Source organism: Myodes glareolus, chromosome 3, assembly GCF_982192425.1.
Source record: "Myodes glareolus chromosome 3, mMyoGla1.1, whole genome shotgun sequence".
NCBI lineage: Eukaryota > Metazoa > Chordata > Mammalia > Rodentia > Cricetidae > Myodes > Myodes glareolus.
Window position 1 is genome coordinate 7,068,361 of NC_142028.1, and position 12,929 is coordinate 7,081,289.

The following is a 12,929-nucleotide window of genomic DNA, read 5'->3' on the forward strand; positions in this document are numbered from 1 at the left end:
ACAAGTCACAGAGCAACAAACTTGGAAGCCGGAAAGCAACATAGCGCCGTCGGCAACCTGACACTACGCACAACCATGCTTAAGGAAATAGCCTTGGATCTTCCCAGTGTCCTTACAAATCAAACGCATGCAAAAGCTGCAGACAGGAAAATTAGCACATCAGCCTCCGCACTCAGTCTGCCGCAGGTTACACGCGGAAGTCTCAAGTCTTTTCTCCAAGTCCCAGAAGAGACAACTGCAGACTTTTCCGGGAAGAGAAGAGACAGCTACCGAAGGCTGTGATGTCAGATTAGCAGCGGCCTCGGAATCTCCACATGTCGTGTGAAGCATTTCTCTGTAGCATTTGGTCTTGTGTCAGGAGGAGGCTGAATTAAGTTCCCTGCCACAAACAACAGCTTGTTCCAGATAATCAAATGTGTCTTATTTATGTGCATAAACACAAAGTTTAGAACAATAATAAAGCTTCACTTGGACATGCATGATTCTTAAAAAGCAACTACATCTACTTGTTCATATATGCTACAAAAAAAGGTCAACCCATTCATCTGCTTTAAAAACAACGGTCAAATAGAGACCATTATGAGGTAAGACAAAGGAAATCTGAAAAGAAAAAAAAATGTGTTCTATAAAAAATGAAAATGGGCTGGAGAGTTTGATTCCAGGGATGCCTGTGATGGAGGGAGAACCATAAGCTGTTCTCTGACTTTTACACACATGCAACAGCACCTGCATGTATGTACATGTGCACACACACACACAGACACACACCAGCAGCACCTGCATGTATGTACACACACATACCATCAGTACCTGAATGTACACATACACACACACATGCGTGCTCACACACATGAATACATGTAGTTAAATAAATAAAATGTAAAAATCTAATTATGGTCGTGGTTACAGAAGATTAAAGAGGAAACAGAACGAATATGTGAATGAATTATTTTCCCAGGAACAGACAGTTTCTCCCAAACCACTGAAGACAACAAGGCAAAGATTCAGTGACCATTGCCAACTCGCAACCCACAAAGAAACAAGCCAGCCAACACAGGTGTATTGTAGAGACTTCTGAAAGAGCATGCTTGAAAATTTAAAGACGTCTTCAAAGACACAGCGGAAACATTGCCTCACAGCTGATTTACTGTGAGGAGGAAGATGAGGAGGAGGAGACAGGAACAAGGGACACTGAAATAAGTCTTCAAGGAGAGTGTTGGGATGAAACTCGCAGGCCAGATAGGCAGCGGTTCTGACTTGGTGATCCCAAATCATACGAGTGTGTGTGTTAGTTTTATTCTGTTGCCACCAACTTCATGACTTAAAATAAGCAAAAGAGCACCTCTCTTTGAATACAGTTTGTTGTATGTGTGTGTGAGAGAGGGGGTGGGCAGAGGGAGAGAGCACATGCATGTAGAAACTAAAGAACAACCTGTGGGGTTCCCATCTCTCCTGCCACCGTGTGATTCCCAGCATAGAACTCAGGTCATCAGGCTTGGCAGCAAGGGCCTTTACCTGCTGAGCCATCCTGCTGGCCCTCACTACAATTCTGTGGGTATAAGACTGGGTTGCTTTGCCTGACTTTTACTGTTAGAGTTTCCCAAAGTCACAGCCAGGTGTCAGACAGCTGAGCTCTAACCTAAGGCCCTGGCGAGAACCTGGGATCAAGTTCTTAGTTTTAATCTTAGGCCCTTGGTGAGAACCTGGGATCAAGTTCTTAGTTTTAATCTAAGGCCCTGGCTGAGAACCTGGGATCAAGTTCTTCGAGACTCAGCCAAATGCAGTTCCTCTGCTTGGGGATTGGGGGCCCACTTCCTGGCTGAGCGTCATCATGGAGTCCTCAGTGTTTGCGCACGGGCCCTGCAGCCACCACCAGCAGCAGCAGCATGCTGAGGTCGTCCCTGCAGCCACCACCACCACCACCAGCAGCAGCATGCTGAGGTCATCCCTGCTGTTCACCTGGAGTCAGTCCCCAAACTTTAAGGACTCATTGGGTTGGGGGCCTGTTACACAGCTATGGTAGTCTCTCTCTTACAACCTACAACTTTGCGGCTGCAGAATCTCTCCTGTTTCTCATGAGCATAGTCACAGGCCTCAGGGTGAAAGGTGTGTACCTTAGGTTATCACAGCAGTCTAACACAGCTAGCACAACACTGAAGAAAGAAAATGAGGGAAGAATTATCAAAAAAGCAAAAAAATTACATACTGCAAAGCAGTGTGAATGGTTGTTTGTCGTGGGCACAGACTGGAAGCCCTGTCAATAGAGCAGATAGACCCTCTAGGTATCCAGGCCCTTGCTGCTTCATAGGAGACCCTTGAAAAACAGCAGGGACAGCATGTGTGACTTCATAGCACAACCACAAAGATTAGTTCATACAGTCCCTGAATTTATTTATTGATTATTAAAATTATTTTATTTTTATATTATGCATATAATTATAAATATTTCCCAGTGCTTTTTAAATAAATGATGGGTTTATATATATTAATATATTGTTTTTATATATTTGTTAATATATAATATGTAATATATTGTTCTTATAGATAGATAGATAATAAGTAAATAGGTGATAGATACAAATTAACCTGTTTGGAAAACAAGCTCCTAGACCATTTAGGTGAAACTATGCCATAAGATTAGAATAAGAGGTCTGGAGAGACAACTCCGTGGTTAAGAGCACTGGCTACTCTTGCAGAGGACCTGGGCTCAATTCCCAGCTCCCACATGGCAGCTCACAGCTGTCTATAACTCCAGCCTCAGGGGATCCATCACCTTCTGGCCTCCAGGATATGAGACACATGGTGCACAGGCATACGTGCAAACAAAATGCCCATGCGCATAAGTTAAAAAAAAAGTATTTGAAGAGTAGAAAAATAATTCATATTTAGGACATAAATGCAACTGTAGGGAGAACAATAAAGTCTACTTATTAGCCACTTCTCACTGTTACAGAATGCCTGACATCAGTAGCTTGGGGGAGGAAGGACTCAGACAGTTTGGGGGTATAGTCTGTCATGGGAGGCAGGTTGGCAGGTGCTTCATAGAGCTGGGGTACTGCTGGGGTTCTTCACCTCCTCACACCTAGGTGGAACAAGATGTAAAGAGGGTGTAGTGTGGCCAGGCTACAAACCTCAGGGCCCACCCACAGCAACCCACTTCCCCCAGTGAGGCCCACCTTATAAAGGTTCCACAACCTCCTCAAACAGCACCACCTGCTGGATGCCAGGTGTCCTAACACATGAGCCTGTGGGGGACATTTTATATCCAAACCATAACTTGTACCTAAAGAGAGAGAGCTGTTGCCACTGCTTTGGGGATGTGTGTGCATATACTAAACATTATACTATCAGTCAGTTATGAAAATGGAAAATAACTGATAGAAAGGTAAATAAAATGGTATTAAACGCAGTTTGCCGAAAAGGAAAACTGAATGGCCAAGTCAGGGTGAACACGTTGAAATCATGACACATTTTATACTCACAGTGCTGAAAAAGTTAATTCTTGTCAAATGGAAGGGCTGGCAAGGATGTGGGCAATGAGGCAGGACCAGCACTTGTGTTGGCCCTGAGAGATGTGCGCAGCCACATGGATGATGCTCTCTCAAGGAATTCTTTATGGCCACAGGCCAAGCCTGAGGTAGGAAGTGGTTTAGTCTCTGGAAGGAAGTCCGAGAGTTTCCGGCAGGAATGTGGCAATGCCAGAGTGGGACTGTACAAAGATTGTCCTGGGAGCTAAAGGGAGAACAGTTCGAAGGGGGAAGAGCTAGAGAAACCATTAGGGTGCTGTGACCGTGTCACACAGAGATGAGGGCCTGCTAAGGATGGTGGCTACCCAGACAAACAGATGGGCATGACATGGAGGGAGCTGGAGAATGTGGGCATGGAACGTCATGAGAAGAGGAGAGGGACATTAGGTCAGTGTTAGGCAGTGATACAGTTCAGTTCACAGCTGGTCAGAAGGATGAGCTCAGAGGAACCACTAAGGACTTGTGGGTAGTTGTCCCCATAGGCTCAGATGTCCTGTAGAAGCTGCTTAGGCTTAGCGGCCACCTGCAACCTCAGTGCTCAGAAAGGGAAAACAGGAGACCTCCGGGTGAGGCCAGCCAGACCAGCTAAAACAGCCATCTCTGCATTCAACAGGAGCTCCTGCCTCAATGGATAAGGGGCGGAGTGATGGAGAAAAACAGGCCAACATCAACCTCATGCCTCCACAGGCACACTCATGAGCACATGCAAATACATATGAACATATGTGGGGCCTCCCACATGTGAACAAGCAAATTCATACACATACATGTGATAACTTTTTAAATCTGGCATTTTAGATAAGAAAACGAGGGGAAATAGAGAGATCAAGCAATGCAGCTATGTTTCTGTCAAGCAACTGATATGTGAGCAGCATGAATTATTATAATCAGCTGAGAAATTTCAGTGCTGTTTCTAATTCACTACAAACCAGTCATGACCTTCAGGTGTGTTGCAAGTGACCCTCTGAAAAATGCAGATGTGTACATAGCTAACACAGGCTCTGTGACATACTATAATCTAGATACAAATTAGAAGCAAAAACGCCATTGTGTGTGTATATAATGTCGCGGTCCAGAATTATTTTGAACTCACAGTGGCTATTCATCCTCATGGTCACTTTATCAAGAAATTGCTTTAACTTTTGGTGTCCATAGTTTAAGACTTATTTATTTTTTGTGCATATGTGTGAGTGCCTTCATGTATGACTGCACAATGTGCGTGTGATGGTGTCCTTGGAGGTCAGGAGAGGGCATCAGATCCCTGAACTGGAGTTAACAGAGGTTGGGAGTTGACTTGTGTGTTCTGGAAATCAAGCCCAGGTCCTCTGAAAGACCAGAGAGTGCTCTTAGCCAGTGAGCCATCGCTCCAGCCCCTTGATTTCCTTTTGAGTGTTTGGTGTCATGGTGGCTTCTCTTGAGAGCAGGACAATAGAGCAAGCCACACTTTCCTGGAACACTGGGTACCTGAACACATCTTGGGTTTCCTTTGTTTTATGTAAAATGAATACTATTACTGCTCTATTAGGTCAAGACTGTTTTCTTAGGTTGCTAAATACACAAGTTCGGAGGGGCTGGAGAGATGGCTCAGTGGTTAAGAGGTTAAGTGGTTCAGTTTCCCCCACCTACATGGCAGCTCACTATTGTCTGTGACTCTAGTCCAGGTGACCCAGTGGCCGAATACTACACACGTGTACTACATAGACATGTATGCAAGCAAAACACCCATACACACAAAATAAAAGTAAATCATTAAAAAGTCTGCAAGTTCCATCATAGCTTATCCATTCATTATCTGGGCTTTATTTCATTTTGGGGCTCTCATGACTCCTTAGCTAGGCTGGAGCTTGCTGCATAGACTAGACTGACCTTGAACTTAGGCTTCTCCTGCTGCTCTTCTGAGTGCTGAGATTATAGGCAGGCACCGTATTACCGAGTCCTTACTATGTACCAAAGACCTTTTTACCCAAACCCCCCTTCTATATCTTATATTTTAGTTCTCTCGACGACATCAAAATAGTTGATGTAAACGTCAAGGGGTTGTTCGTGCGGCTTGTTAACTCTTCTGATGACAAAGAAGTGGAGATTGGAAACCACATTCTCCAACAGAATGTGAACGGGCATGCAGTTTCCCTGTACCGATTTCCCCCCAATGTCATGATGCAGGCCAGTTCCACGGTGACAGTAAGTATGACCTGGAGCCATCATAAATTTGGAATAACATGACTGACCTAGGACCACCATCAGCTAAGAATACTGTGAGCTGGGGATACTGTGAGCTGGGAACACTGTAAACTGGGGACACCATGAGGTGGGGACACCGTGAGCTGGGAACACCATGAGCTGAGAACACTGTAAAGTGGGGACACCAGGAGCCAAGAACACAATGATGTGAGAACAGTGTGCATTGGAGACCATGTTGAGATACAATGTCCTGGGAACACCCTGAGCTGAGAAAGCACTGAGTTGGAAAGCCATGAGCTGAGAGCATCAGGAACTTGAAATGCCGTAAGCTAGAAACACCATGACATGAGAATACAGTTAGTGAGAATTCCTTGGGCCCAGAATACCTTGAAATGGAAGTACCGTGTCTTGAAGATACAGTGGAATTCCAGGAGCTGAGAACAAGCTGAGCTGGGAATACCATGACCTGGGAAAGCTGTGAGTTAGAAGCCCTAGGAGTTAGAAATACCGTGAGTTGGGAGGACCATGTGCTGGGAATACCAAGATTTGACCAGGATTTGAGAATAAGGTGACCTGGGGAAAAACAAGAGCTGGGAATCACATTGGCTAAAATAGAGCAAGGTGGGAATATCGTGAGCTGGGGATATGACTAGCTAGGAATACCTTATTAGGGCTGGGAATATAATGATGTGAGAATATTGCAAACTGAGAATTCCAGGAGCTGAGAGTTCTGTGATCTGGTAAATATAATAAGTTTGAAATATCATGATCTGGGACTACCAGAAGACGAGAACATTGTGAACCAAGAATGCCAGGATCTAAGATTATGGTGAGCTGGGAATGTCATGCACTGAGACTATATTAGTGTGCTGGGAATATGAGCCAGGAATATCAGGAGCTAGGGAAAACTATGAGCCAGGACCACCTTGAGCTGAACACTGTGAGCAAGGGTACCGTGAGATAATAGTAAGGTAAGCTGGGGGAAGAGTGAGCTGGGCACATTGTGAGCTGGGAATATCAGAGCCAGGTATGTAAAGAGAAAACTCCCTCTCCAGCCAGCCTGTGACTTGGCACAAGTGGCCTCTTGGACACTTGGTCTTTGTACTAACTGTGATGTTTGCGATTTATGGTGGGGCCGACAGATCCCCGCACTTCCATCTCCACTCCATTCTCTAGTTTAGCATACAGTCTTAGTCTGTCTTGTCCGCTAGCTACGTCCTAAGTTCCTAAACTAAGAGAACACGTTCTTCAAACACAAGCCAAAAGATTGTTGGCCCAGAGAGCAGGTGCTAAGTCTGTTCTCCACTCGGCCCTTGTCTCTCCGAGGCTGGGGTGTCCAGTCCTTGGCAGTAGGTTGTAGGAGTATATCATGTTTGTTTTGCATGACATTGAGATAAGATGTTGTCGTCTACAAAGTTCATATTGGACAACAATACAATCAAGTTACAAAAAAAAAAAAAAACCTTAAAGATACATCAGTAAGTTTACAATGTGCAGTTGGGCTGCCTTTGTAGCTATCCTGGGTCACTCGCAGTCCACAGGCATGGACAGTTGTTTAAACTGTGCTCAGTCACTGTTTGTGTTCCATTATATTTTAAAATAACTTACAAGCACAGATAGTCTGGACCCGCAGGAGGCCATGACACAAGGATCCCGTGTGCCCCGGAGCCCAGCCCAGGCAAATGCAGGGAGGCCTTTCCCATCTTTAATGACACTGAAAATCGTATCTGTTCAGAAAGATTAATAACAGTGTGACATCTATGGATCTCAGTGGAACCCCAGTGGCATTTGTCAACAACAAACTGCTTTCTCAAAGGTGTGGGCAGCAGAAGCAGAAGCAAAGCCTGCGCCACCAACAGACTTTGTTTGGGAGGAACAGAACAGATTCCGATCCAGTCCTGACTGCACGACCATCCTGTGCAAACCCCACGGTGAGGTAAGTGTCGGGGTCAAAGGTTGTTAGGGGGCAGCCAGCCTGTGTGTGTTCCCCTTCTGCTCTGCGTAACTAGAGTCCTCCCAAATGCCGCAGCTGTCCCTCCCTGCCCCCCGTGCTCACAGCAGGAGCTGTGGTGTCCTGTGTTATGAAGGCTGTTACAGATTCAGAGTCAGGAGTGGGTTTTGTTTTTGATGCTGTCTGGAAGTGTCGGGTAAGGAAGGAAATGAATACATCATTCTCTGGTCAGTTTATGCAAATTATTTCTTGAGATTCTCCTCGCCTATTCTCCAGGCTGAACTTGCACAAGAATTGTAACACAAAGTCTTGATCTCTGTACTCAGGAGGTGCTTAAGCTAATGGAAGGGCTTATACTCTTAATTTGAAATGACTATCTTTTATACAAACTACAACTGGATATGTTAAAATCTGTAATTCTTTCCCAATGCTTGATAGATAGTTTTATGCTTTTCTTGGTATAATTCTAGCATAATTAGTAACCCATGGACATACCAGTAGGATTTAGCTATATCCCTCTTTATGACAGTCAAGTACTATTTGCTTTTCAAAACTGGTCTTCAGATTTTTCTAAAATTCTTGTCTTTACTTCTTATTCCAAGACAAATTTACTATGCTGCAGAAGCAGTAGCCCCCACACTATGTTGATCAGGATATGTGTTTCCTTCTTCCTTTATTGCATGGCCATACTGGGTCACTCTGCATGTAGAACAGGCTGGAGTGAGTTTTTAAAGATTTTAGCGTGTATGTGTGTGTGCTATGTATGTGAATCTGTGCTGTGTATGTGTATATGGTATGTGAGTATGTGCTGTATGTATGTGTATGAATGTATACTGTGTGATGTGTGAGTGTTTGAGTGTGTGCTATGATGTGTATGTGTGTACTCACAGAGTAAAGAAGAGCGTGTCATATTCTCTTGAGTTGAAGTTACAGGTGGTTGTGAACCACCTGGTGTGGGTGCTGGGGACTGAACCCGGGTCCTCTAGAAGAGTAACAATCTTCCCTGCTGAGTCATCTCTCCAGCTCTTTGATGAGCTTAGGACTGGGAACTCACTGAGTACATCTTCACTCAGCCTTCCCTGTCTTTATGGATTTAAATTAAATTTTATAATACTTCTAAAAATTGTCTCTGACTGTAAAAATAAGGATATGTAATCCAGGTGAATTACTCATTCTCCTGAGATATCATCACAGATTGAGGCTGATGTTTGACCAATCAAATGCCCCAGATTAAAACTGATGTTTGGCCAATTAAGTGGACCAAAGAAGCAAGCTGGTGTAGCAATCCTAATATCCAACAAAATAGACTTCAAACCAAAATTATCAAAAGAGATGGAGGATATTTCATACTTATCAAGGGAAAAAATTCACCAATATGATGTCTCAATTTTTAATATCTATGCCCCAAATGTAAGGGCACTCACACTTGTAAAAGAAACATTGCTGAAGTTAAAGTTATTTATCAAACCCCACACATTAATTTTGGAGACTTCAACACCCCACTCTCACCAATGGACAGATCATCCAGACAGAAACTAAACAGAGAAATAATGGAACTAACAGACATCATGATTCAAATGAATCTAGCAGATATCTATAGAATGTTTCACCCAAACACCAAAGAATACACCTTCTTCTCAGCACCTCATGGAACATTCTCCAAAATTGATCACATACTTAACCACAAAGCAAGTCTTAACAGATACAAAAAAAATGGAATAACCCCCTGTATCTTATTGGATCACCATGGCTTAAAGTCTTAGTTCAACAATAGCACAAACTACAGAAAGCCTACAAACTCATGGAAACTGAACAGCACTCAACTGAAGGAAGAAAGAAATGAAAGACTTCCTAGAATTAAATAAAAACCAATGCACAACATAACCATACTTATGGGACACAATAAAAGCAGTGTTAAGAGAAAAGTTCATAGCACCAAGTGCCTACATAAAGAATTTAAAGAAATTTCATACTAGCAATTTAAAATCACACCTGAAAGCTCTAGAACAAAAAGAAGCAAACTCACCCAAGAGGAGTAGACAACAGGAAATAAACTGAGGCCTGAAATCAATAAAATAGAAAAAAGAGAACTATACAAAGAACCAATGAAACAAAGAGTTGGTTCTTTGAGAAAACAAGATAGACAAACCCTTATCCAAACTAAATAAAAGGCAGAGACAGAATATCCAAATTAACAAAATAGAAATGAAAAGGGTACATAACAACAGACACTGAGGAAATCCAGACAATCATTAGGTAATACTTGAAAAAACTCATATTCCAAAAAAAAAAAATGAAAAATCTAAAAGAGATGAACAAATTTTTTGATAAATCTACATACCAAAATTAAACCAAGATCAGACAAACAATTTAAATAGACCTATAACCTCTAAGAAAATAGAAGCAGTCATTAAAAGTCTGTCAACCAAGAAAATCCCAGGGCCAGATGGTTTCAGGAAAGAATTGCTGTGGGACAATGGTCTTGTACCCTGTAAAGATTTGTCACTTGTTTTGGTTTAATGAAACACTGATTGGCTAGTAGCCAGGCAGGAAGTATAGGCAGGGTGACCAGAATAGGGGAATTCTGGGAAGAGGAAAAGCTCAGTCTGCAGTCATCACCTAGAGGAAGCAAGATGAGAATCCTTCGCTGACAAAGGTACCAAGCCATGTGGCTGACACAGACAAGATTTATGGGTTAATGTAAGATGTAGAGTTAGTTAATAAGAAATCCTAAGCTAATAGACCAATCATTTTATAATTAATATAAGTCTCTGTGTGTTTATTTGGAACTGAACAGCTACAGGACCAGGTGGTATAGAAACCTTTGTCTACACAGAATTCTACCAGACTTCCAAAAAAGAGCTAATGCTAGTTCTCCTCAAAGTATTCCACAATATAGAAACATAAGGACCATTGCCAAAATCTATGAGGCCATAGTCGCCCTAATACCCAACCTTACAAAGACTCAACAAAGAAAGAAAATTACAGATCAATTTCCCTCCTGAACATGGATGCAGAAATACTCAACAAAATACTAGCAAACTGCATCCATGAGCACATCAAAAAGATCACCCACCCTCGTCAAGTGGCCTTCACTCCAGAGATTCAGGGATGGTTGAACATATGAAAATCTGGCAATGTAATCCACTTATAAACAAACTAAAAGAAAAGAACCACATGATCATCTCATGAGATGCTGAAAAAGCCTTTGATATAACCCAACACCCCTTCATGATAAAAATCCTAGAGAGATCAGGTATACAAAGAACATACCTAAGTATAATAAAAGCAATATACAACAACGAATATCAAACTAAATGGAGAGAAACTCAAAGTGATCCCACTGAAATCAAGAATGACAAGGCTGTCCACTCTCTCCATATTTATTCAATATAGTACTTGAATTTCTAGCTAGAGCAATAAGACAACAAAAGGAGATCAAGGGGTTAAAAATTGTAAAAGAAGTCAAAGTATCACTATTTGCATATGATATGATAGTATACATAAGTGATCCCAAAAAGGGAACTGCAAGAGCTGGTAAACACCTTTAGTGAAGTGACTGGATATAAGGTTAGCTCAAAAAAAATCAGCAACCCTCTCATATACAAATGATAAAAGGCTGAGAAAGAAATCAGGAAAAAAGTAACCCTCCACAAACAATATAAAATATCTTGGTGTAACTCTAACCAAGTAAGTGAAGGACCTGTATGACAAGAACTTAAAGTCTTTGAAGAAAGAAAGTAGAGAAGAAAACAGAAGGTAGAAAGATCTCTTATGCTCATAGATTGGTGGGATTAACATAGTAAAAATGGCCATTTTGCCAAAAGCAGTTTACACACTCACTCCAGTCCCCATCATAAGCGCAACACAATTCTTTACAGACAGCAAAAGAAAAATACTCAACTTCATATGGAAAAACAAAAAAGCCCAGGATAACTAAAACAATCTTGTACAATAAAGGAGCTGCTGGAGGTGTCACTGTTCCCAATCTCAAGATCTACTACAGAGCTGTAGCAATAAAAATAGCATGGTGGTGACATTGACCAACGGAATTCAATCGAAGACCTAGATATAAATCCACACACATCGGAACACTTGACTTTTGACAAAGAAGTCAAAACTATACAATGGAGAAAAGAAAGTATGTTTAACAAATGGTGCTGGCATTACTGGATGTCAGCATATAGAAGAATGCAAATAGATCCATATCGATCATCTGGCACAAAATTCCAGTGCAAGTGAATCAAGACCTTAATATAAAACCAGATACACTGCACCTGATAGAAGAGAAACTGGGGAATAGCCTTGAACACATTGGTACAGAAGGCAGCTTCCTAAATACAACACCAGTAGCACAGGCATTAAGACTAACAATTAATAAATGGGATCTCATGAAACTGAAAAGCTTCTGTAAGGCAAAGAACACTGTCAATAAGACAAAGCAGCAGCCTACAGAATGGGAAAATCTCTTCACCAACCCCGAATCTGACATAGGGCTGATCTCCAAAATATATAAAGAACTCAAGAAACTAGGCATAAAAAAAAAAAAACCAAATAATCCAATTTAAAAATGGGATATTGACCTAAACAGAGAATTCTTAACAGAAGAATCTCAAATGCCAGAGAAACACTTAAAGGAATGTTCATCAACCTTAGCCATCAATGAAATTCAAATCAGAACGACTGAGATTCCATCTTATATTGGAGACCAGCCTCAACAAATACAACTCTTGCCAGGGTAGGCTCATGGGGGTCAGAAATGTAAGTAAAGAACATGAAGACACATTTAAAACTAATGAAACAGAAACCATAGATTAGTACTGGGAGGGAGTTCCAGTGAATACTGAAATCACCACATTTAATTTTCCATACACTTTTATACCCCAATACCAAAGGGAGAAGGCAACAAAAGACTTCTTTAACATGATCCAAAGGACAGCTCGACAGTTAATTGCTTCAACACTTTGAGACATCAAGTCATTAGCATTCTGTTGTTTAGGCAGTGAAGCCACCCTAGACTAAGTATCCTGAAAGAAGTCATTCCCCAGGTAACCTCATATTACAAAAGAAGAAACAGAAGTACACTTTTATATCTTGACCATCTGTCAGGATGGAATGGATCTACTTGTGTGAGCCAACATAATGTCAAAAGAACCAAGTAACTACATCCTGAGTCAGGATATGTGGCTACACTTGCTGTCAACAATTTTGAGCAACCTCCAAAGTCTCTGAACATCAGACAAGGTAGAATAGGCTCACATTTTTGGGCC

The 12,929-nt window shown here is 41.9% G+C and overlaps 1 protein-coding gene across 3 annotated transcripts in view; it reads left to right on the forward strand.

Annotated features, from left to right (window-relative positions):
- The window catches only part of Lmntd1 (lamin tail domain containing 1), a 245,802-nt gene that overhangs the window by 200,082 nt on the left and 32,791 nt on the right, over positions 1-12,929 (forward strand). For all 3 annotated transcript variants that reach the window (XM_048432652.3, XM_087903962.1, XM_087903963.1), the window contains exons 5-6: positions 5,522-5,708; positions 7,525-7,644. In XM_048432652.3, coding sequence (XP_048288609.3) covers positions 5,522-5,708; positions 7,525-7,644 — 307 coding nt within the window. The remainder of the gene's footprint in view (positions 1-5,521; positions 5,709-7,524; positions 7,645-12,929) is intronic.